A 25,042-nucleotide genomic window follows, 5' to 3' on the forward strand; every position below is an offset into this window, starting at 1 on the left:
AGAAATTTAAGTGTCAAGAAGGAGCAAGAAGGTCTTCTGATTATAATTTATTCTCTTTAAATTACATTACAATTTCCCGGTAAATTTCTTACTTTCTGCTATTTGGGGTAATAGCCGTTTTTTATTATAAATTGTAAAAAATTGTCTGTGTGCTGATTTTAATTATAATTAGATATTCGTGACAAATAAGGGACAGGATTATTTATTTTCACCATGATCTAAGTAGTTACAAATACATATTCATTTCTACGTTACCTATATATACATCATTTAATATTTATTAAAAGGTTTTAAGTAGGTTTATTATGTAGTTCCAAAATAATCTGTTAGATGATCATCATATACTTAAACGATTTGAAACCACCACTCGTACATATTTGTTGTATATCACGCAAAGTAGAGTCATGATAACAAAGTGATAACATTTGAACAAGAAACATTATATTTTCATAATCATGTTATAATTATAGGTTTTATATGAATATATATGGATAAAAATGGAATAAACGTTATAAACTAGTGAACAGTGGACGGATAAACTTTACTACTTACTTTACTTAGATAAAAAAATATCAGGGCAGAATAGAAATGTTTTTGTTTAGGCAAAATAAAATCTTTGCGAAAATTATATATAGCAGAGATGTAAAGATTGAAGACATAAATAAGCCAATATTTCTAATAGCTTCTCTGGTCGGCTTGACACCACACAGCGTAAAATTTTCTAAATCGAAACAAATTTTTACAGTCATACCAAAATCCATATATTTAAATTCGTTATGCAGTTTTACTGTAATGTTGATTTTGATTTTATTTGGATTCTTTCACGTTCGTGATGTGCTATTTTCTGCAGAAAAACCCCAATTCAATAACGAAGTAACAACGCAGTTAAATTACATTCTGGAGTTTACGAATTTTGATTTGTTCTGTACCATAGCTTATGTTTGTGCTTTTATAAATCGTGCCAGATACGTTCGCATTTTAAATATGATAGTCTCAACATGGAAAAGAATACCATCTTCAAAGAAATCACGACTCATTTTAGAAGACTTGTATCTAAAGAGAAATTTAACGCTTATAGGCATATGCCTAACTATAATTGCCCAGTTAAGTATAAATTTATCAAGAAAGGAAGGAGCGTGGAAGAGGCTATTAGTGATATTTACGTTTAATATACCACAAACAATACAATTTATTTTACACGCACTGTATACCATGTTGGTCATAACAGTAACTGCCATTTTAAGAAATATCAACGCGCATTGTAAATTTACGGATAATGAGGAACATTCGAAGGATTCAACATTTTATGAAGTAAAACCAAAAGTGAAAAAGATGACGCTAAGACAAATGGAATTAGTATACATGAGAGTGTTCGATATGAAAATTGATATTAATAAAACGTTCGAAGGTCCAATGTTGGTTTCAATAATGCAGAGTTTTCATGCTTTGGTTAGCGAGGCGCATATATTATATCATGGAATAGTTGTTGATAGAGACTTAACTCTGCATGAACTATTTAATTGCTTTTCCTGGATTTCTTATCAACTTATAAAATTGTTTTCTCTAGCCTACTCTGGTAGTGCTCTGAAACTTGAGGTACGTACCTATAATATATTCCAAACAAAAAATACGACTTACGAAGATGCTTCAACGGCTTCGTCTGTGATAGAGTTTATTTTCATATAAAATCAGTGAATATTATTATTATAGCATTACACACATTTACCTAATTAAGTTTGTTGCGTGTCTGTTTATACCTAATATTTTGAGTGCTAAATTCCAGAAATAGAAAGACAATTTATTTGAGCTTCCCTCGTGCTATCAATAGTCAACCGCAATCAAGCCTTTTTATCATGGTAATTGTTTATATTTTTTGTTTGTTTTGTTTGTTTATTTTATTGTTTTTTGTTTAGCCGAACGTGACATAATAATAAAGTTACTTGAACTTTATAAAGACTTTCCCTGTTTGTGGGACTTATGTGACAAAGATTACGCGTATTTGATTAGGCTAGAAGTTAAAAAAAAAATTGACAGTGCGGTTACTTTAAAAAATTGAAAAATAAGTTGGACAATATGCGCACATCTTATAACGCTATTTTAGCATTTTTCGATAATACCGGTAGCATGAGGCAAGACGCCTGTTCACTACTTTATAGCAAACACAGATAGTCCATTGAAAAGTTACATTTGGGGTTGCATTTCTTAGAGGACGCAATTTTATTTTTTTGATGTGTAGAGGGGGTTAGTGTGAAGCTATCACCAAGTTTGTGGGGTCGCCACCTTTGTCCCACGGCCGCCATCTTGAAAATAGCGGAAGATATGGTTTATACGATATATCTCTTAAACTGTTTATCTGATAAAAAAAAATTGTTGACATTATTTGTTGCAAATTAAATTTTCTACAATTTTGGTCCAGCTACTTTTTGTCGTAGAACTATAAATAAAAAGTTATAAGTGAAAATGTTCAGATAATAGAGATATTTATATTTTTCAATAAAACTTTTTTTATCATTTTACGAAGAAATGATATCAGACCATTTTTGTAGATTTTTTTTCGAGGAACAACTTTTACATACAACATTTTTTCATAAAGTCAATAGCTAAGGTTTTAAAGCGCTCCGAAATCCGCATAACTATTTTTCAGTAGGTACTCTTAGCTATACGTTATACATATATTTATTTATTCATTTATTTATTCAATTTAATACACACAACAGGCCACGATCTTGCCGGGTCCATAGGCGCCACATCAATTTTACGAGCAGATCGCAGCCCAACAAAATGTGTACAATTACAATACTAAAATGGGATACAGTTTAAAGTTATCTAAAGCGTATTACAATAAATTCATATTTAAAAATTCGATAATTCAATATTACATGTATGAAAGAAAGACAATAAAAATAATGGTTACATTACACAATACATTACAACAAAACTAGGACATCATTTCACGATTCGACAGACATGTTCTTTGAATATGTTTATTCGATGATCAAATATATCAAAATCGGGGAATCTTGTGGATAAGTCATTGTACAAACGGCAGAAACGAGATATGGGGTTATAAAAAGAGGTATTATTCCTGGTTAAAGGTAAAGAAAAAGTTTTGTTAGTCCGGAAGCGAAATGAAGCATTAAAATTAACAGTTGACAGTAGTGACGGAGAATGGATAGATGAGTAAACGATTTTATGGAGTGTTATGAGTTCTAGCCTCTGTCGACGCTTTTCCAACGAGACAAGATTAAATTTCTCAAGAAGACTTTCGTAGCTAGATCCACTTCGACCGATGTTGTAACGAAGAGAAACCAGCCTTAAGCAACGCTTCTGAAGTCGTTCAATGCGTTTGATGTGAATTGTATAGTGCGGTGACCATATGACACAGTTAAATTCTAGGATTGAACGAATCAGGGTTTCAAATAAGTGTAAAAGACTAGATGGTGTTTTAAAACCCTTCGTGATCCTTGAGATAAACCCAAGGAGACGAGAGCTTCTATTGATAATATCATCGAAATGACTTCTAAAAGACAATTTATCGTCAAAGTAAACACCGAGATCTTTAATGACGGAAACACGAGGAAGAACCTGACTTCTAAAACTGTAATTAAAATTTAATTTGTTAAACTTTCGCGTAAAGCTTATAACAGCACATTTATTAACGTTCAGGGTCATTTGGTTAAGTTCACACCATTTCGCTATAGAATCTAGGTCATTTTGTAGTATATAAGCATCTTGAATATTGGCCACAGTGGAGAATAACTTTAAGTCGTCAGCATACATAAGAGATGGGCATTTTAAGTTGTCGATGAGGTCATTGATAAATACGATAAAGAGTAAGGGTCCGAGATGGGACCCTTGCGGGACGCCAGAAGGTATTAGAACAGGTGAGGATAATGAGCCATTAAGAGCAACAAGCTGACTACGGTTGGACAGGTAGGAAGTAATCCATCTGAGTAAATTACCATGTATTCCCCAAGCACTTAGTTTATTACAAAGTATTATGTGGTTTACTCTATCGAAAGCTTTGGAAAAATCGGTATAGATGGCGTCCACTTGTTGTCTTTTTTCAAAGGCAGAACATAAATATGAGTGGTAAGTCAGGAGATTTGTAGTTGTCGAGCGTTGTCTTATAAATCCGTGTTGATTCGGAGAAATCAAGGGAAGGAGATGAAAATACAGTGTATCGTAGACTACTGCTTCAAATAATTTAGCCAGGCAAGATAGTATGCTAATCGGTCGGTAATTCTCACAGCTCGATTTGTCATCAGACTTTAAAATAGGTATTATGTGAGCCGTTTTCCATACCCTAGGAAATGTACCAGTCTTCAGGGATTGATTAAACATGATCGTTAATGGAATCGCCAATTCCTTGCAACATTTTTTTATAAAGAGGGGTGGTATTCCATCTGGTCCTGCTCCCTTACGCACATCAAGTTTTCGAATTGTTATTGTGACACTATTTTCAAGATGGCGGCCGTGGGACAAGGGTGGCGACCCCACAAACTTGGTTTTAGCTTCACATTGAACCCCCCTACACATCCAAAAAATAAAATTGCGTCCTCTAAAAAATGCAAGGTTAAGCCAAAAAATGTAACATTTCAATGAACTAAGAGCAAGTAGGTACTAAAGTAATAGCAAAGTCATCTGACAGCTGGAAGGCCAACCGTCGGACAATCTGTAGCAATGTTGGAATGGTTGCTAAGTCGGTTCCAATATGGTTGGCACTTGGTTGGCACCAACCGAATCGGAGCGTCTGTATAACTTTACAATCAATGTTTGCAGATTTTTCCACATTTTTTCACATAGGTAACTACTACCTAGATATCTACATATAATATAATCTATATTATAATGCAATAACATAGGTATCTATTTATATAACTTTTTACCTATTATGTAATATATGTATAAATATAGGTTTAGTAGTTATGCGGAGTTAATAAAGGCTTTATTACTAACTAGGTGTCCGCCCGCGGCTTCGCCCGCGCAGTCAAAGAAAAACCCGCATAGTTCCCGTTCCAATGGGATTAAAAGTAGCCTATGTCCTTTCTCGGGTATCAAAATATCTCCATAGCAAATTTCATGAAAATCGGTTCAGTAGTTTAGGCGTGATTGAGTAACAGACAGACAGACAGAGTTACTTTCGCATTTATAATATTAGTATGGATTTAATATATAAAAGTTATAAATATTGTTATTTGATGCTGTAATACTCGGAGCCTTAGCTCGGAGCAATTAGGCTTGTTAATTGCTCCGAGCTGTAATATAATTTATGTTATAAAATTCATTTATTTTATGTTCTACTTGCAGGCGATAAAAACCGGGCAGTTTTTACATTGTATTCCCACAGAAAACAAAGATTTACGGTGGCTTATGGAGGTACAGACTATTGATATTTTAATATTTTTTTATTTAGCAATGCAAAAATATATAAATTGTAAACGCTTTTAAAAAAACTACATAGTTATGTAACTACAAAGTATTATTAATTTCAGGTTCAACATTTTTCAACACTTCTTAAATATAAGTCTGTAGAAATCGACTTATACGGTTTCTTTCCTATAGATGCCACCCTTTTATTTAATGTAAGCTACACATTTTATTATTACTACTTAATTAAAACTTATCCTCGACCTAATAGAAGTATGTATTGACTATCTATTAAGGATTTCAAATGCGGTAGAATTTATATACCGACCGACCGATCATAAAAGTACCCGATACCCGACAGTGTAATGTCTAAATTATACTCTACTGCATACAGCCTTAGCATACAGCATAATTTTTCAATCTACTTTTGTTTTATTTGAAGGTGTAACTTAGATTGATAAAATTTTAAGTGTGCGGAAATATGAATCTTAAAAATAAAATTTCTTTCAGATTTTCGCCTCTGCAACAATGTATTTAATTATTTTAGTACAATTTGACAGTCGTCATTAGTGAGATATTGGTAGGTACCAGCGCGGCGTGCGTCCAGCATTAGAACGGAAGTGGAAACATAAAGGAACATTTCTTGGTAAATTTAAATGAATCAGCTGGTTTAAACCACTGATCAACCAATCAACGGAGCAATCCGAAGCTGAGTTATGAATTCTGTTGCTAGTTCATGGCTAGTTCATGGATTATTAACTTCTATTATTACATTATACAGGGTGTCTCAAAAGAAAGTTTATATTTTGTGGATGAATAAAAAAAAGTAAGCGGTGTATTGAAAAAATGTTTATTAATTATTAAAGCGCATAATATGGGAATTTATTTCTTAAAAATAATATCGTCTAAATGCACTCCACTGCGTTCACGGCACTCATTTAATCGAACACTAAAATTACAGTATTTATGACAGCTCGGCAGGTAGACACAGTGATGGCTGCCATTTCGTGCTGGATATTTTCTTTTAAATGCTCTAGAGAAGTTGGTTTGTTGGCATACACTTTAGATGTAAGATACCCCCACAAGAAATTATCAAGAATAGAAATTAGCGAGGAATTATTGGCCCTTACTTTTTCGAAGACGAAAGGGGGCGTGCAGTTACAGTAAATTCAGAGCGATGGTAGACGAGTTTTTAGTGCCTGCACTGCAAAACTTTCCTGGCTATAACCAGAGTCCAGAGAACATGGTTGCAGCAAGACGGAGCTACATCACACACATCCAATATGTCTTTACCTCGAATTCATGAAATTTTCCCGGGAAAATTGATCTCTAGGAGAGGTGATATAAATTGGCCTCCACACAGCCCTGATTTAACTCCCATGGACTTTTTCTTGTGGGGGTATCTTAAATCTAAAGTGTATGCCAAAAAACCAACTTCTCTAGTGCATTTAAAAGAAAATATCCGACACGAAATGGCAGCCATCACTGTGTCTACCTGCCGAGCTGTCATAAATAATTTTAGTATTCGATTAAATGAGTACCGTGAACGCAATGTACTGCATTTGGACGATATTATTTTTAAGAAATAAATTCCCATATTATGCACTTTAATAATTAATAAACATTTTTTCAATACACCGCTTACTTTTTTTTTATTCATCCACAAAATATAAACTTTCTTTTGAGACACCCTGTATTTATATTTCATAGCTTACGTTAAATCAAATAAGAATAAACGTTACTACATAAAGACGTACGTAAATAATAATTAATCTGTGTTTAATTTGCGTTTATTGGTTTTTTTTAATTTGTTTATTATAAACATGGTTTAATTAAGCCTGTGAATTATATAAGCGTTGTTTAAGCGCCATGAATTCAAAATGACAGACTATCTAAACATTGATTTAAATTTTAAATTGACGTTTATAATCTGTGTCGTTGGCCAATGGATGGAAACAGCTGTCAATAGTGACAAATGACATTCGAGTCCTACGAGGTCAATAAATTTTACAGCTGCCGGTTGCTTTTGTTTCATCAAATCGCTAATTGTTTTTCTTATTGTTAAAAATACTCGGGCTGCTAAAAGTTTTCAATAAATCGTAATAAAACTCCCAATAGTTTCATTTTTGTAGTCGTTGCTTCTTGTCTGCAGTTGTGGAGAGAATACACAGAATGGTAAGTAAGGTATACGTTTACGTTAACAAATACTTTTGGAGCGCGGTGGGATTGAATAAAAAAGTTAAATATGTAAAGGATCAAAGAGTCTTGTTGGGTTTAAAGGCAATTAATAGTTCTAAATATTGATTATTATTTATGTACCGGCGAAAAGGCGAAGCCATTTTGCTGTTGTAATGGCCGGCCGCCATGTCATTTCAAAAATCACATGTTGAGTTTCTATGATCGTTTTTGCATAAAGTAATTCGTTGTTTATTTTCGTTAGTAAATGTTTATGCTAAGTATTAATTAAAATGAAGCAATACGTATTTATTATGAATGTCCAATATTTAAGCCATATTCGTAAAATATAAAAATTAATAATTCTTATAGGCTATTACTTATTATAAACAATCGAACAATTTTATGAAAACCTAAAGGAAAAAAATAAACAATTCAAAAAATATATAATTTCTTTTAAAATGACAAATGGATCATATCTTTTTTTGCATGCATCATCTACCTATAAGTAGTATATACCTAATTGGAAGTGATAATTCATTTTTCTGAAAAAAAATGGTCATAAAAGATGATGGGGAATTACTTTTTTAGACTGATAATAATTTAGGGTGGACTATCTACATTCAAATTACATATTTATACATTTCTTTTATATGAATAGGTAGGTACTGAAACTTCTGTACCGATTTGAAAAATTCTTTCACCATTAGAAAGCTACATTACTGACATAGGCTATATTTTTATTTTGTTTTTACACCGGATCAAATGGTGCGGAGCCAGGATAAGCAATGGTAAAACTGTACATTATAGGGCGTGGAGTTGAGAGTCGACAATTTTTTTGTGGTTAGCTATTGTCTTATGGAACCCAAATCTGAAATTTCACACCAAGGAAACTTTTAGTTTTTGAGTTACGAATTTTTGAAAATCGGAACATTACTTTAGAAAGTTACTCCATCTTGTTTTTGTTACGCATATTTATTATTTTGTCAATGTCAAATTTGGCGTAAAACAATTCGAGACGCTCCGCTCGCTGCGCTCGCTCCGCTCGATTGTTTAAAAAAAGTCTAACATAACCTAACCTAACTTGTTTCGAGTTCGGAGAGTTTTTTTTTTTCGTAAAAAGTTAAACAAAATAAATTAAGTGTCAAATTTGGCTATTCATTTGCATTTCACGTAAAACAATTCGAGACGCTCCGCTCGCTGCGCTCGCTCCGCTCGATTGTTTAAAAAAAGTCTAACATAACCTAACCTAACTTGTTTCGAGTTCGGAGTGTTTTTTTTTTTTCGTAAAAAGTTAAATAAAATTAATTACTCTATTTAATGGTTAGAAATGTTGTACTTGAAATGAATCACACTAAGCAGGTGCTGTGTGTCAGGTTGACATTGACAAAACAATAAATATGCGTAACAAGAACAAGATGGAGTAATTTTCTATAGTAATTTTACGATTTTCAAAAATTCGTAACTCAAAAACTAAAAGTTTCCTTGGTGTGAAATTTCAGATTTAGGTTCCATAGGACAATAGCTAACCATAAAAAAAATTACGACTCTCAACTCTACGCCCTATAATGTACAGTTTAGCCTAAGCAATGAAACAAAATTTTTGTAATAATAATTGAAATAATGACCAATAGGTATTTTGAGTTTATAAACTGAGATCATCATCTGTCATGAGAGTATTATTTAAAAATTAACAGGAGATACATAGTTTATTCAAAATTTTAAATGTAATTTTATAATAAATTAATAAATGAAATCATCAAACAAACTATAGGTATTATTTTGTCCTCATTTTTAAGAAAATTAAGTAGCAGCCTTTAATTGCATTAAAATATGGAGTAAATATAACTTTGTCTAATTAGCCATACTTGGATAATCTCATTATCATAAAGAAAAAAAAGTATAGTTGTTGCTTTCTTAAAAATATGAAATTATAATAGTATCTTTTAACTGTTTTGACATTCAAGTGTTTCACTTGCAATAATTTGAAGTTAGAAAATCTCTTGTTATATGGATAAGGTAATTTACAAAGCACTTATTTCTACACTGTTTAGTTTTTTATTTAACTGGTATTATAGCCAAAATTATTTAAATGTGTATAGTACAATTTCACTATATTTATTGGATTGTTAATTGCCATAAAAAAAAAAACCTCTAAGTTATAATTATGTTTTCCTTTCGATTAACAACAAACATACTAGACATCCTAAGTGATATTATTTAGAAGTCTCAATTAAATTCCTATCAAGTATATCCCTATATAGGCATTAAGCTGTTTCTAGCGTGAAAACAAAAAATTATTTTACAATTTTCATACTACAATATTACTTTTTCCGCTAGATGGACGGTGTAGTACACCCGCACCCAGGGGTGGTGCACGGCGGCATGCCGGGCGTGGTGCACGGCATGCCGCCCGTGCACGGCGCGGGCCCGGACGGGGAGCACGCGCCGCACGGGCCACGACGCCGCTACCAGAATAGACCTAAACCGCCTAATAATACGGAAAGGTTGCCGTTGGATGAAGCTGCTAAGCGAGTGAGTGTTTTATTTGCTATTCAACTATTAAACTCATCTGGAAGCATCTTTTAGTTACTTATGTGAGTCTGATTGTCAAGTTTTTAATGTTACTAATTTTTTTCTAATTAAAATTTTTGTGATGTAGGTAATCTAACATTTCATCTTTATTGATAAATTTCACTGCTTTATTCATATTTAACAATGTATATTCATATTATTTATAATAAAAGGATCAATGTTAAAAAAATGTAATTTGAAAATTAATTAAGAAAATCTCATTTAAAATTCCGAAATATTGAATTAAAGCAAATTTTTGTTTATTCAGGAAATGGAATCTCTTCCAATGAAGACACCAGTATCAGTCCTGCAAGAACTACTGGCTCGGCGTGGAACAGTCCCCAAATATGAACTCGTCCAAATTGAGGGCATGATACATGAGCCTACATTTAGATACCGCGTTACTGTCGCAGATTTAGTTGGTAAGATTTTAGATTTAATTGCCATTTAAAAGCGAAATGTCTTTTACTTCTTATTGTATAATAATGAAGGTTCATGTTCCCCAGAATACTTTTTTGTTTGTATAATTTATTACTGTATGCTTGTTGAATAACTTTCTTTCTAATACTCTAGTGAAATTAGAATAATAATAAGAAATCCCATAGGAAAAGTATAGATTTGTAAATTTACTGTATACTGGTTATTAAAATGTTGTATATTTAGTGAGAGTTTATCTATTTTCTGAATATTCCTTCTATCTAAAGAATAGTTATTTGTACAGCCATGGGCACGGGTAGATCAAAGAAAGAAGCGAAGCACTCAGCCGCCAAGGCTCTGCTGGACAAGCTGACTGGAGCCGCACCAGCCGATCAGCCTCCCAATGGAAACATACCAGAGCCGTAAGGATTTTCTATTATGGACATATTTTTTCACTGTTTAACTTTTAATCTTAAAGTTCCAGTGGATTATATTACCATTATTTTGTTGTACAGATTTGTTGCATGAATTGCATTTTAACAGGTATGCAGTTGAAAATTAATTAATTTATTAAGTAACCGATCAATATACTATGTGAATAGTTATTGGATAAATAATATTTTTGCCAAAACCTTTCGAACTATACTCTGCTGTGCCGCGCGGTTACAAGCAAACACATTATGTGAAACAATAAAGTATTATTCTGATGTATGAGAGTAACCAAACATCGAAATACTCAAAAACTTTCGCTTTAATAATGTTAATAATCTTATATTGATTTATTAATGCACATGATAATATAATATTGGTATTGTTACTAACAGCACGGTGGTGTCATCGTTCGAGGACAAGCTGATGGGCAACCCGGTGGGCTGGCTGCAGGAGCTGTGCATGTCGCGCTTCTGGCCCCCGCCCTCGTACCATGCGGAGAACGATGATAATGTTAATAGACGTGAGTTTCTCTTGTCACTAGCTTTAAGAGTGATGCGGTCAGATAAAATTGGCCTCTGTGCTCAACTACTACTACTTGTTAATAATTGTAATGACAGTTCAATCAAGTTTTCTCTGTCTAGGTCTTGCTATTTCTATTATTAATGTTGAGGGGCCTTACTTTATTAGCACAAATCACAATATATACATATTGAGTGATTTTAAAAGAAACATTTCAACATTTCTAGTATTATTTTTCTCTGCGCAGTATCAAATATAAAGTAACAAATGTAAATATTTCTTTTATATGATATCAGCATATTATAATATAGATAAAATTATTACAAATTGAGAACATGATCCTTATTTTAAAGTCAGATAAAAATCAATCTTTCCCAGGCCTACCCCACGAGAGGCAGTTTACAATCGTGTGCACTCTACTGAAGAGACGGGAAGTTGGTACGGGCAAGGCTAAGAAGCTGGCAAAGAGACAAGCCGCCTACAAGATGTGGCAGGCACTGCAGGACAACCCGCCGGAGTCGTTCCAGCCTGAGGAAGAGGTATTGTCCTTGCTTTGTATCATATACCTGGCATATTTTGTGTTTTGTCATTTGTGGTGCCCCTAATCTGATGAATTTCTTGTTTTTTTAATTTTCTTTGATGATTATTCCTGGGATAATTTGCATTTAATTTCTTTAGAGTAACACTAACTTGTGGAAATGTTTATTTGCAAAGTTACATAATGGCATTTGGTGTAGACCAAATTGGAATTATTTTGTAAAATGAACATGCTAAAAACTTAGTGACTTATTAAACTTATTAAACTGCTAATTATATAATGTATTATGAACCATGTGGTACCATAGTGGTAATTCCACTATAATCAGTCCAACCAGATTTTGACTGAAACACAAATTTGAAAAGGTAGTTTCTGGTTCAATAATTATAACAAGTATATAACTGCTGGCTGGCCTTTAGTTTTCTCCTGGAAGACCAAGTAACCATGCTGTGAAATAGCTTATGCATTAACTAAACTAAGGATTTCATATATTCATGCATATGCAACTACCCTCTCACTGTAAATAGTCTAGTTTTTTATCCTGTTAATAATATTTAATATTTAAGTTTGCTCATTGTTTACATGTAATGAAAGCATCATATATAATTTTATATCCCATCACTTTGATTAACCCATAAAAATATTTTTCCTCCTCATGTGCAAACATTATCATGATTAAAACCTGCACTGCTAAAATAATAATTATTGGTCACTTGAAAATATCTCGCCAAGGCCTCATACAACAGCCATGATCGCTAAGTGGCTCTTTTGTTTGAAAGGTTAGCACTTGGCCAGGTGTTTTACTATCTTTCGGTCGGCGCCTGCTTCCGGCAACGATTTTAACAGAAGGGTCACTCTTGGTGAAAATGGGGGTAGTTTTGAATAATCGGCATATATTGTGTGAAATGTAGTATGTTTTGCTAGCATTGTACTAAAGCTCAATTATTTGTAGATATGATTTGATTGCGAGGAATCAATAGCCAAATGTTGGATAAATGCTTGTAATTTAATACTACCCAAAAGTTCTTAATTAGGTGTAATGCAACTTGTGAATAAATGTTTTTGCAATGGATACCAATTTACGTGTCTGCCTTTGAACTCCCACTGCAACAAAAATAGAATCTAACTGCTAGCAAAATATACCCGCAAAATTAAAAAGGCCGATGTCTATGCTCCTATACAAAATGTATGCAAAATTGGTCAGCTGTGTGATTGTAATTGGTGTTATTGTTCTAGGGCGGTGTCGCGGCCCGATATGCCGACTTGAAAGATAGTAAAATATCAACGTTGACCACGAGTCACAGCCACAAGGTGTCGCAGTTTCACAAACACCTCAAACAGTCTGTCGGGCCCAACCTGGCCAAGTTGCAGGTACGGCATTACATTTTACTTGCATGCTTGCTGTGATCGCATGCTCTGTCACATGTGTATGAAGTGAAACTTCTTTAGGCGTGTTGAGAGGAAAATTTTAGCGCGCCTATTTGGCGACGTATTTGGTATTTTTTAATCTTGTTAAAGAAGTTTCACTCCTGACACGTGTGCTCGGCACACGCGCTCTTTTTGTTTTGTTTTATTTTGAACTAGCTTTCTGCCCGCGGCTTCACCCGCTTTGTGAAAAACCTAATAAATTATATACTAAAACCTTCCTCTTGAGTCACTCTATGTAAGATTTAAGGACAGAGAAAGCGACTTTGTTTTATACTATGTAGTGAAGCAATGTGAAGGTTTGTGATAGGTTGTGTGTCTTGAATTGTATAGGTCTAGTGTAAATTTATAAAAAACATTGGATATGACGCCTATTAAGAAGAAGTCTTGCACCTCCACATGCTTACATTTTAACAACGAAGATTTAAAAAAAAAGTAACTTAGCTAGAAACAAACACAGAAATAGTATGGTTTTTTTCATTGATGGTATCTTAGATTTGTGTCATAGATTTGGTGTTTTACATACATACGAATACACGCATTTAAACCAATCCTTACTTTCCAGGTGACACCGCTGAACAACAAAGACTTTAACTTTGTTAAGTTTTTGCAAGAGATCGCATCGGAGCAATCGTTTGAAGTCACGTACGTGGATATTGAGGAGAAGTCAATGACGGGTCGGTGCCAGTGTCTCGTACAATTGTCCACTTTGCCGGTAGCCGTGTGCTACGGGTCAGGGCTCACGAGCAAGGACGCACAGTCCTCCGCAGCCCAGAACGCGCTCGAGTACCTCAAGATTATGACCAAAAAGTGAAAAGCCTCAACATCTCGCGACATCTATAACGCCCGGTGACCGTCTATCAAATATGACAGATTTGTTATACGTAAAACATATGGCCACTACACAACATGGGCCAACTACACAATGGGCAGCGTTGGCCCAACGTCGTCGATGTTTGCCGCCAATACGGCGTGATGCGCTGATCATACATTTAGAGGCTACTCTATCGTGATTGTCTCTATTCGCCCATTGCTGCCCATTGTGAAGTTGTCCCATTATTCTATTTACATATAAAAAATGCGTTGTGCGTATAGAAGCCACTCGGGGCTGGCGCGATGTCGCGTGGATAGAGGCCACACAACACCACTCTCGGCGCTAGCCAAAGCGCTTCGGGCTATGCTGTATAACTGGCACATTTGCAGTGCTATTATACAATATTAATATTAATTAATTAACTGTTATTGTTTATTTATTGTGTTTTTTTTGGACGATATATTTGCAAATACATGGCATAATAATTGATGAGCTTTATGTTTTGAGTCAAAATTTAAGAGTAAAAATTTTACTTTTTGGACACGAAACGTTTTTGTGATTGGAGTTTATTCGTAATAGATGTGTATTTTGGAAGCTGTCGTAGTGAATACATAATATATCAATTCCTATATTCCTACACTAGATAGTTTCCATGTTTCTCGCAAGTTTTTCTTTTTTTTTTTTACAATTTACCATTTTTATGTTTTTGAACAAAAGTCCATGTATATCGGACAAAGTTCATGGATTCTATGAGATTTATTTTGTTGTGTGTAAAGAAAAATGTGATAGATTTTTTTTTGTCTCCAACTCGACTGCGAATGTGCGAGAGTACACAGCATAGCCCGTAAACTTAAGGAAACAAAGTATGGAGTGGTCATATAATAAATACAAGCTATACTTTGCATAGAATTAGTGTAATTTTCCCAGCGTGGAAATTACTTAAAAAAAAAAATAAAAAAATGAAAAAAAAAAAATAAAATGATATAAAAAATAACAAAAAAGTGTGTATTATAACTTTCCAGTTTAATATTCAGCATAATTTAGGCATGTTTTGCATTAATATTGAATTGAAATCATTACCTACTTATCAAATCATTAGCTTTAATGTATAATATAATAAAATGATAGATTTTTCATGTAATTTATTTAAACTTTTTTTTTCGTCTGGTGTGTTGAGATTTTTCTAACATGCTGAGCATTAAACGGAAAAATATTCTCAGCTGGTAATGTCTTGTTGACGAACTGTCCGAACCTTTGCTTTATTTATGATTTTTAATATCCCTATTTTTTTATTCAATGAATTCCCAAAAAATATATAATCATCAAACATATAAATTAAGTTTAACACCGTAGTTACAGTTATAGTTGTATTTTACTCGAAATCTTAAACGAGCAAGGGTTGGGTCTTGCGCGAGATGGATTATGTAACGAGGCAGGATTGATTGAAATAATGAATTTACCAATAATTGTGTATATTTTATTTTTATACATGATGGTAAACTTTGCATGGAGGCTGAGAACTATGTGTTTGAGTGAATATATCACTGGAAATAACGGATGTGGAGCTAGGAGGTCCCTTGCCTGTGAAAATGGGCATTATTTTAATGCAAAGTATAGAGGTTGTAACATTTTGTATCAGTACAGAGCCGTCGCTCGGCGCCCGAAGGCCGCGAGGGCTCTGCACACCGAGTTTCTTTTAAATTGAATGGTGTGAGTTCAACCTGCCCCTCTATTGGTCGCACTGTTCAACTTAGAAAAGACTAATTTGAATAAAGGAATGGAGTTTCAACCAAGACCTACTAAATAAAACTATAATGTCCGACCATCGAGACATCGGAGTTCACGTATTATAATTTATGTTTAGTTAGTCTTGGTTTTACTATTTATATCGATAAACTGTTGTAATCGTAGAGAATAATGTCACTGACGTAGAAACTTACACTGTACATTTCACTTGCCTAGATCTAAAAACTTGTTGAAAGATACCTACATTGTGAAAATGTGAAAATAAACGTTTTCTTTGTTTTGCTAGTATTGAATTTGCTAATAACTACAATAAAATTGGTGTTGCTTATATATAAATATTTGTTTCATTTTTTCAACCCGATACTGAGTTTCATGTCTAACCTATAAATATGAAAAGGGAGTAAAAAGTAAGCCTCTACAGTAATAGGAATAGAATTTTAAAAATTTAAAAAAATTCTGTTTCTTTAAGCTATCGCTGGAACTACTGGATGGATTTGACATTTCTGTTAATCCATACTAGTACTACTTAGGTAATATTATAAATGCGAAAGTAACTCTGTCTGGCTGTCTGTTACTCAATCACGCCTTAACTAGGTACTGAACCAATTTGCATGAAATTTGGTATAGAGATATTTTGATACCCGAGAAAGGACATCCGACATAGGCTACTTTTCACCCCGGGAAATAGGATAGGTTTTATCCCGGAAATGGGAACTATGCGGGTTTTTCTTTGACTGCGCGGGCGAAGCTGCGGGTGGAATGCTAGTACATCATAAAAAGCACATAATAGTGCGGGCTAACCAGTGGTCCACCCTGGCTTCGTGCGTGGCACGTAATATATCCTATTATTATTTTTAACAGTACACGGGGTCACGTTCATCTCGATCCAACGGAGAAAGAAGTTTTGAAAAATTTCCAGTTCTTGAGATTAGCTTACAAACGAAGTCGTCAGTCCATGTACTGTTTCAGCCTCTGGATGACTTGCAAATAGTGCATGAAATGATGAAACAATTTACATACACCGCCCTTGACGTAGTTAAGGCTTCACATAGATCGTTAATCATTAAAATATAACCTACCTAATACTAGTTAGCATAATAAAATATTAAGGACTGGATTTCCGCCCGCGTTTTCAAAGAAAAACCCGCATAGTTCCCATTTCTGTGGGATTTCCGAGATAAAAATTACCCTGTGCCTTATTCTGGGTCTCCAGCTACGTACATACCAAATCATATTGTATATCGGTTCAGTAGTATTTGCGGAAAAGAGCACACACACAAAACAATTACAAACGGATGGATATCCATCCATCCTCACAAACTTTCGCATTTATAATATTAGTAGGCAAAACTTATCGTACTTAAAAAATTTTGTAACTTTATGGTGACTTTGTGTAGCTTTACGCCAACGCAAAAAATAGAGCTAATAAGGGCGGCCGTACACGGACCGCTTCAAGCAGTTGAGACCGACCGTTTGAAGCCGCGACCGCGCGGTGAACTATAGGCATTCATTCACCGGTGATTCACCGCCGTACACGTGACGGCTCGAGTCGTCGCAACCGCTTCAAGCCGTCAACTGCATGACGAAATCCCACCGTGCCGTTGACGGCTCGCGAGCGGTCGTGAGGCCACTGACTGCTCGAGCCGTTGGCCCGTTGACTGCGCTAGAGCCGTCGACGGCTCCCTATCCCCCTGAAAATCAATGACTGTGCGAGTGACTGCTCCTATTCCGTTTCTATACTTATTATATTTCTAAAAAGAATTGAGAAGTAAATGAAACAAAAGAAATAATAATTATAAAATTTTATTTGACTTTTCACAAACTAATATCATGCTCTTTTCTTCAATTTGAAATCACTGCGTCTTGTAAACTTAAACCGATTTAGCTTTTCATGTCGCTGACTGGAGTTTTGTGTGAGAACACTCCAAGGTCGTGTGTTGTTTGAAAATCGATAAGGTTTGAAGGGAACGGAATCTGTGTCTTCTGTAGAAAGATTCCAAGTTTCAACTTTTGGCGTATCTATGACTTCATAGTCTTGGTCTACATTTTCAAAATTATTTGTGGCGAAAAGATTCATGTTTTCTTCTTCATCCGTTGAACTTAAATTAAACTCAATATCATTGCAATTAGTGTTATTATCGATTGGTGAATACGCAATATCATCACAGAATTCTGGCGGTGGTGGTATCACTTCTGTTTCGTTTTGAACGGATTCCAGAAAAATTTTTGGATTAAGTATTGCTTCACTCAAATTTAAATCTCTTTCAACGGTATCAATATCTACTTCTGTAGAAGGAGTGTATTTTAAGTCATCATTCAAGTCTATAAGATCGCAAATAACCTCGGGTATCTCGGGGTCATCTTGAACTAATGTAATTTCTTCTTTGTTATTATTTTCAAAAGTTTGGTTAATTTCTTCTTTATTACTACGTTCAAGAGATTTATTAATTTCTTTCACTTTAGTATGGATATCTATGTTTGTACACTTTTTAGCGTCACTGATGATTGAAGAAAGTGATTCAGGTAGCGGTATGTCAACTTTATGTAAATCAGTAATTTTATATTGCTTTCTTGGTTTTGTAGATGGCTTCTTATACTCTTTATCGAAGTGACCATTATAGTTTTCGTTTTCTTTTACAGCTGGCGATGGATTGTTCTTTCTGAAAAAATAAATAAATATTAATTTGTAAAATGAGTACCAATTTAATTTTCTCTGATGCTCTTAGTGGGAAATGGTTATTTATGTTTTTAGATTGTTTGCATTAAGGTTAAAGTTAGAGGTCTTTAGTTAATTTAAATGCTACTTAGTAGCGTCATGTTATACATGACACGATAATAGTTTAATTATTGTAAGTATAAAATTATTTTATATCTTAATAGATATTTTATATCTTAAGCTGCGGGCGGCATCGCCCGCGTTTTCAAAGAAAAACCCGCATAGTTCCCGTTCCCGAGGGATTTCCGGGATAAAACCTATCCTATCTCTCAAGTTGGATCGAACTGCACATGGTATGCGAATTTTATTATAATCGGTTAAGTGATTTAGAGAGAGATTTATATATAATATTAAGATTTGCATACCTTGAATCAATAATATTTTTGTATTTGAGTAAAATATCATTAACATTAACGTTATCATATTTTGTCTTTGACTCTTCTACTCTGTTGTTTGATATATTTTCAATATGTTCTAATTTAGGCATTGCTGTTTTTTCATGTGCAATTTGTTTATTTCCATAGTTTATTTCATTCTCTTGGCTTTTGTCAGGTGATAAGATTTCGGTTACTTCTACTTTCGTATCATTAGAATTTAAGCTAGGACTTTTGTTTTCAGTATTTTTGAAATTATCACTCGGAGTTTTTATTTCAGTAACGTTGAAATCCACTTTCAGTTGGCTTATTATTTGAATTTTGCATTCCGGCAGTATTTTGGTACAAGTGTTAATGTTAGTAGCTTTATAGGAAAACTTTTTGATATACTTATACTGCTCAAATTTATTGTCTTTTGTTTTAAAATTAGTTTCAGTTTTGTCATTTTTCGAGTTTATAATATCGCTATAAGTTTTTGCATTGGTAATTGCATGTGATAGTTCTAATAGTTGTTGCTTATTATGACTATTCAATTTGTTGTTTGTTGTATATTTTTCAATACAAGATACACTTTGATCACTATTCATTTTAATGTCCGTCATTACATTATTTTCAATACAAGGTCTACTTTTTAATTCATCTCTGTATTGTATAAGTGTAGTTATAGGAACTAAACTGTTATTTTGTATAGTTGTTATTGCATGTGAAAAATTTAATTTGTGTTCATTAGATGAAAAGTCACTGGTGTTTTTAATACTGTTCTTCTTTGAATCGTAGTTTAGAATACAAGGATCCTTAATATTTGTCTGTAGCGAATAAGGATTTATTTCATGGGTTTTATTTATTTTACAAAGTGGCATAATTTCTGTATTTGTATTTGATGATACATTCTGCGTTGCGCTTGCATAATCATTATATTCAGATCGTTTATCTGGTTGGGTTACGATATCAGAATTAAGATTATTTTCATTTTCAATATTTAGTACATCTTCACGGACTACAGTAGATAATGAAGAATCTGTATTCTTTGAAACTGGACTGTTCAAGAGTTCTATTACATTTGCGTTAGTCTGCTTTTTGATTTGAGCTTTCCTCAAAAACTCATTAATATTATCTCGTATAGCACCAGAAAAACCAGTATCGGTTTGTTTTTCCACATAATTGTCATTTGGAGATTGGTTTTGTTTTTCTATTAAATCTATGAAACTGAAATTAGATTTTTTAGCCTTTTGCTTATTTTTACTTAAACCATGGGGTCGTAGTATTGACGATCTATTTATGCCTGTATTAATCATACTATTGGAGATGCTATATAATTTTTCTATTGGTTTAGTTTGAATATTTCGTTCCATGCTTTTATTATTGACTGCTACATGCTTTATCTCTCCTTCAATTTCATTCAGAATATTATTTATTTCCGCGTCATCTATATAGTCTTCTTCATCTGATATTTCAACAACATTTTCATGAGTAATTTTTTCTTTAATGGGCAACGTAGCAACTGTTTCAATAATATCATTATCTGTTTTAGTGAGATCAGTTAAAATTTTGTTCGATAGTTCCGCTGTTTCATTTAAATTCTTTGATAAATTTTCTGAAGACAACTCAAAAGATTCCTTCAAATGTTTAAATTGCTTTATTATGTTCGTGTCTCGTTTTATTTTTTCTTTTGATTGTACGATATCGGTGTCATTTTTACGTTTACGGTCTTTAACACAGGTTTCTTTTTCTGGTACATGTATTTCATCTAACATCAAATTCTTTTCCATACGTGTACATGTAGGCAATTCGTTAAATACATATTCGCAGTGATCATCAATGCCAACTGAAACAAACATAAAAAGTTGAATAAGAATTACGTTTAACTCATGATGACTTCTGATTATTATCGTACCAAAATTTGAACTGATGCAATGTGCCATAACTTTTTGCTCGTTATACTGCTTCCTGGTAACATCGCACGTGATACATCCATCGTAGAGGTTTAGTAAATCTGTATCTCTGAAACATATTGTTATAATTAAGCTAATTACGCATAAAATACGAGGTAAGTAGGAATTCCATTTATCATGCATGTTTGGTATACGATCTGAACATGCAAGTAAATTTGATGGTTTTTTAAAGTTCAAGGATTTATAACCAAATAACACGAAAATACACCTTTTTAATTTAATAACACCAACTTACTTAAAAGATGACAAGTACAGCAAGTTGTTTTCCGAGTCCCCGACAATTAAATAAAATTTATGCGTATCTCCAGCTGTCAGTTGTTCTATATTTTCTGACAAAAACGCGTGATTCAATAATTGCAACTCAATACGAATTGAGTGTTCGCTGATCGGCTTTATCTTTAGGCTGTATTTTGGTAACAAACTTATCTGCTTTCGGAGTATGTTACCCGCTGGGGGACCTTTGTTCATTATCTGTAAATTTTAAAATTATAATTAAAAAAAAGGAAAAGCATTATAGGCATTTCTAGTATAGCGGGCGGTATAGTAGGCGAAATTATTAGATTTATACATAATTCATAATTATCAGATTTATAGAGTTTTAATTTATGTTGAGAACGTGCTAGCTGACTGACTTCGCCTGATACTCGGTCTATTCGGCAAAGATAATTTGTAATGGTAAAATAATTCAGATAGATTATTAATTACATAGGTGAGATTTTTCTATACATGATATGGAGAAATAGTTTTGGAACACCCAGAAATTATTCAAAATATATTTAAAATAAGTCCTTGCTCTTCGGGTTATCTTAAGCGCATCTAAAAAGGTGCGAAAACTTTTTTTGAGCAAACAAAGAATAAAATATAATTTACAGATGCGTTTGCAATGAAATGATAGTTAGCATGCTTACAGACACACGGACTATTTTATAGGTATATTTTTTTGTAACAAGAAAATGTCTGACTGTTTATTTTTACCAGTGCAAAGCTTACACTTTTAATTGTTGGCCAAGTATATATATATTTGTATATATATTTGTTTATGAATATTTAAAGATTATGCAAACAATATAACTTTTTCAATTCGAGGTTTTAGCACTTCGCAATATGTTTACCAATAGATTAAAATTTAATAGCAACCGAGTAAACTGTAAAAGATAATAGCACATGTAATATGCTCATCTATAACAACCCTGACCGTTAAATATCTTGCTGTCGTTAAATAATGATTGACGATACTTTAACGAACGCGCAATTATGTAGTTTTTTTTTTTATATTTTTTGTCTAAATGTCAAAGGCGTTGCCGTGATTGTAATGAACAATGTATTGATTTGAACACATATTTAGTGTGCTGATTGATGTCCAATATTAATAAAATTCTTCGAATATTTTGATTTTGCTAAATGAAAACTTTATTAAAATAAAATTTGCAATAATACATGCAAACTATTTTATAATATTTTGCGTAAAAGTGCCTACTTAGTGATAAAAACTTACCCTTTCTAAGTCTCTTGGATGGCTTTCTTCAAGCAGCATAAAATTAACCTTAAATAAATTTATTTAAATGAGAACATGATATTTTTACCAAGGTAAAAATTTATAATTTATTTTTCAGACGAGAAAATACTATCTAATAATTTACTTTCAATATTTTATGGGTAAGTACATAATGTAGAGAGTAGAGAAGTAGTGAAATGGGCGGGGTTAAATTTAATTAAAATGGGATAATAGAATCATATTAAAATATTCTATATAAATCCTTACGATACCTTTCCAGCAGTAGCAAGCAACGAACTAAAAGTGGGTCCAATGCCTTTCAGCTGTTTACTCAGAAACGGCGAGTTTTCCCACAAATGTGCTGATATGCACTTAGCAAGTACCAATGCGTTTAATACCGCGCTATAGTTCTTAGTATTCGAGCACATTAGCTTTGGACTAGTTACGTATGCTACTAGACCTAGAAAATACATAAATATTTTAGGACGATCCAAATGATCTAAATTCTAATCTCACAGGTAGGTAATATGATCCCATAATAAGCTTTTTGCTTGTGTGGAAACCAAAGGGCTGATAATTCATCATTATTCATTATTTTTAACATACAATAATTTTAAAATATAGGTATACTTATTTGGAAAATAAACACCCAGACATAGAGCAAACATCGATGTTCATTACACAAATATTTGGGTGGGAATCGAACCCACGACCTGGCTTTGAAGGCAGGGTCGCTAGAAACTAAGCCAACCGGTCGGTCTTATGGGCCACACAATGGGCAGCGTTGGTGGAGTAGAGGCAATCACGATAGTGTAGAGGGTCTAGATGTCTATCATATGATCGGCTGTAGTTGTAGATGTTTATTTATAATCACCGTATTGGCGGCAGACATCGACGATCATACGTTGGGCCAACGCTGCCCATTGTGTAGAGAGCTCATTTTATACAGGGTGTAGGTAATTGGCGATAGTTTTAAATTTTTTGTTTTATTGTATTTCCAAACAAGAATACGTTGTAGGGAAAACCCTTTTTATTTGTTTGCAAATAACGTATAGATACACGTTAGCAGCAGCAGCAATAATCAAATAAAATGTGTACTATTCTATGTTTAAGTCTATAATATATATATTTGTAATATACCAACACAAAACTCTTAATTAAAAAAAATATTGGTTAAGTGTGCGAATTTAATGGTGTAACTGATGTCTTTTTCTCATGAATGTCGCTCGCAATTAGAATATAATTTGCGTTTTGTATTGTTATCTATTTTTGTTTAATGGGTAATTATAGTTATTGCACTTTTTATAGAGTTATTTCAAACGCAAGATATGAAGTTAACATTCCTAATAATAGCACAAATAATTAACAAAAAATAACTTTATATTATTAAAAAAATTCTAATAACAAAACAAAAAATGTAATTAATAAAATTAATGTACATTTACAAACACGATCAGCAATTCTCATAATTTTCATGGCTTCTTGGTTCAAAGACGGATCTGGTATTGGCAGGCAACCGAGGACAGCTTGAATGATACTGTGAACGGGAATTTTATGTATCGTATTATTAAAATATTATGTATCTATATATATATAAAACTCAAAGGTGGCTGATATAGTGATCTATCAACGCACAGCCCAAACTACTGGATGTATCGGGCTGAAATTTGGCATGCAGGTAGATGTCATAACGTAGGCGTCCCCTAAGAAAGGATTTTAGAAAATTCATCCCCTAAAGGGGTAAAATAGGGGATGAAAACTTATACCATGAAAATTTATCTTTTCCACGCAAGCGAAACTGCGGGCTAGTTCATCATAAATTAGACAGAATATTATTAAAGTGAAAGATTTTCTTTGAAACCACGTAATTATGTAGAGCTAATTTTAGCGACAGCGTAGTCAGTCCCTTGCTAAATGTATGCATTTTCGTAATACATATAAATAAAATTATTTTAGTATATTAATATTAAAATTTAAGGTTAATTCATAAAGAATAAAAACGAATTAAGTACGTTATCATCATTGCACGGAGACTAACTTCCTTCCTCCATAAGTTAAAGTACTCAATTTGACATACATTTTCATCAATATTATGAGAAATATTATAATAAAAAACCGTAAGTAAATTAATAACTGTCCTTGGCCTACACTTAACGGTTATATTTCGTGCGTAAAAATGCTAGACGTTGCAAAACGTGTTTAAAAATTGTTATCGCTGATAACCGCGGCATTTTACTAGTTTATTGTGTCTGCCTTTGTTCCCTATCTTTATACGAAAATCTTTTATTTATTCTTTTATTTTAAAACTGTCACTCGCGGATTCTTCCACGCCCAGGCTTCATTCGTACTGGGTTAACGGTATACGGTTGATCATGTGATAATAAAATTTTATTTGTGAGATCGCAAGAAAATACTTGAACTTATTTCCTAATTTCATGAAAATAATAAAATATGACCTTTATCTATGATTTTTAGTTAGGAATGAATCCATACTA

At 33.2% G+C, this 25,042-nt stretch overlaps 3 protein-coding genes across 6 annotated transcripts in view; 2 read left to right on the forward strand and 1 right to left on the reverse strand.

Annotated features, from left to right (window-relative positions):
• Positions 1-612: 612 nt before the first annotated feature.
• LOC123696320 (gustatory and pheromone receptor 32a-like) lies at positions 613-5,940 on the forward strand (the record flags this gene model as incomplete). Its single annotated transcript, XM_045642427.1, has 4 exons — positions 613-1,596; positions 5,311-5,379; positions 5,496-5,585; positions 5,881-5,940. Coding segments are annotated over 4 exons (1,203 nt in total), but the record flags the coding sequence as incomplete, so codon positions are not given.
• A 1,412-nt stretch (positions 5,941-7,352) lies between these two features.
• On the forward strand, positions 7,353-16,346 carry LOC123696317 (interferon-inducible double-stranded RNA-dependent protein kinase activator A homolog). Of its 4 annotated transcripts, none has more exons than XM_045642422.1 (8): positions 7,353-7,545; positions 9,886-10,080; positions 10,388-10,541; positions 10,841-10,958; positions 11,361-11,488; positions 11,845-12,026; positions 13,262-13,396; positions 14,016-16,346. In XM_045642422.1, the coding sequence occupies exons 1-8, from the start codon at positions 7,543-7,545 to the stop codon at positions 14,262-14,264; spliced, it is 1,164 nt and encodes a 387-aa protein (XP_045498378.1). In that variant the 5' UTR covers positions 7,353-7,542; the 3' UTR covers positions 14,265-16,346. The 4 variants fall into 4 exon arrangements, with proteins under 4 accessions (XP_045498378.1, XP_045498379.1, XP_045498380.1 ...); XM_045642423.1 differs by having other exon boundaries at positions 11,866-12,026; XM_045642424.1 differs by lacking the exon at positions 13,262-13,396.
• Positions 16,347-17,797: 1,451 nt separating this feature from the next.
• LOC123696216 (ATP-dependent DNA helicase MER3 homolog) overlaps positions 17,798-25,042 on the reverse strand; it is a 30,345-nt gene continuing 23,100 nt past the window's right edge. Inside the window, exons 16-22 of the mRNA XM_045642280.1 lie at positions 23,987-24,084; positions 22,820-23,007; positions 22,548-22,595; positions 21,288-21,523; positions 20,995-21,101; positions 19,092-20,925; positions 17,798-18,670 (exon numbers count right to left, since the gene is read on the reverse strand). Of these exons, the coding sequence (XP_045498236.1) occupies positions 17,839-18,670; positions 19,092-20,925; positions 20,995-21,101; positions 21,288-21,523; positions 22,548-22,595; positions 22,820-23,007; positions 23,987-24,084 (3,343 nt within the window). The 3' untranslated portion in view covers positions 17,798-17,838. The remainder of the gene's footprint in view (positions 18,671-19,091; positions 20,926-20,994; positions 21,102-21,287; positions 21,524-22,547; positions 22,596-22,819; positions 23,008-23,986; positions 24,085-25,042) is intronic.

This window comes from Colias croceus, chromosome 12 (assembly GCF_905220415.1).
Source record: "Colias croceus chromosome 12, ilColCroc2.1".
Classification (NCBI taxonomy): domain Eukaryota; kingdom Metazoa; phylum Arthropoda; class Insecta; order Lepidoptera; family Pieridae; genus Colias; species Colias croceus.

Excerpts from the sequence above, each read along its gene's own strand:
- LOC123696317 (XM_045642422.1), top strand. Across the intron at positions 10,959-11,360 it reads AATGGAAACATACCAGAGCC|CACGGTGGTGTCATCGTTCG; the intron begins GTAAGGATTTTC and ends TGTTACTAACAG. Across the intron at positions 11,489-11,844 it reads CGATGATAATGTTAATAGAC|ATAAAAATCAATCTTTCCCA; the intron begins GTGAGTTTCTCT and ends TTTTAAAGTCAG.